The sequence below is a fragment of the Nestor notabilis genome, unplaced genomic scaffold (assembly GCF_000696875.1).
Source record: "Nestor notabilis isolate BGI_N333 unplaced genomic scaffold, ASM69687v1 scaffold18700, whole genome shotgun sequence".
In the NCBI taxonomy this organism is placed as follows: Eukaryota; Metazoa; Chordata; class Aves; order Psittaciformes; family Psittacidae; genus Nestor; species Nestor notabilis.
Window position 1 is genome coordinate 3250 of NW_009909904.1, and position 963 is coordinate 4212.

At 60.0% G+C, this 963-nt stretch overlaps 1 protein-coding gene across 1 annotated transcript in view; it reads left to right on the forward strand.

The window, feature by feature from the left end:
* The window catches only part of ARHGEF2 (Rho/Rac guanine nucleotide exchange factor (GEF) 2), a gene marked incomplete at its 3' end in the record, with an annotated part of 4169 nt that extends 3229 nt beyond the window's left edge, over positions 1-940 (forward strand). The window contains exons 9-10 of the mRNA XM_010023561.1: positions 602-722; positions 798-940. Of these exons, the coding sequence (XP_010021863.1) occupies positions 602-722; positions 798-940 (264 nt within the window). The remainder of the gene's footprint in view (positions 1-601; positions 723-797) is intronic.
* Positions 941-963: the final 23 nt, after the last annotated feature.

Here is a 963-nt window from a genome sequence, read left to right on the forward strand (position 1 = left end):
CTGACCCATCCCGGGGTGCCCATCACTGCATCCCCATCCCTGCATCTCTGACCCATCCCTGTGTCGCCACCACTTCATCCCCATCCCTGCATCTCTGACCCATCCCTGTGTCGCCACCACTTCATCCCCATCCCTGCATCTCTGACCCATCCCTGTGTCCCTGTTGCTTCATCCGCATTCCTGTGTTCCCGTCTTTTCGTCCCTACCACGCATCCCTGACCCACCCCTGTGTCCCCATTGCTTCATCCCTATCCTTGCATCCCTGACCCATCCCTGCATACCCATTGCATCATTCCCATCCCTGTGTCCTCATCTCTTTATCCCCATCCCCACATCTCTGACCCATCCCTGTGTCCCCATCACTTCCTCTCCATCTCTGTGTCTCTAACCCATCCCTGTGTCCCTTACTCTGTCCCTGTATCCCCTACTCTGTCCCTGTATCCCCATCGCTTCATCCCCATCCCCACATCTCTGACCCATTCCTGTGTCTTCTCTCTAATGGCTCTCCCTCTTGACATGGTTGTGAGCCCTGGGGCAGGGTTTGGTCCCTGCTGACGGTGCTTCTTCCCTTCCTCCTCCTCCATCCCTCCCTCCTGGCCAGAGGATGGCGCATGGGCCCCCGCTGCTGCGCCGCCACGGCGTCCCCGAGTGCATCCTGCTGGTGACACAGAGGATCACCAAGTACCCGGTGCTCATCGAGCGCATCCTGAAGAACTCCAAAGGTACCGGGGTCGGGAGCAGATGGGACAAACCCATCGGGTCCAACCCTGACCACGTCCCAACCCCTTTGGTTCCAGACAACGAGGGCGACTCCGCAGACCTGTCGCGGGCGCTGAGGCTGGTGAAGGAGCTAATCTCGTCCATCAATGAGGAGGTGCACGAGTGTGAGATGAACGCACGGCTCTGGGACGTCTACAGGCGCGTGGACGGCCGGGCCAAGGTGCAGCTGCCCTGGGAGAGCCG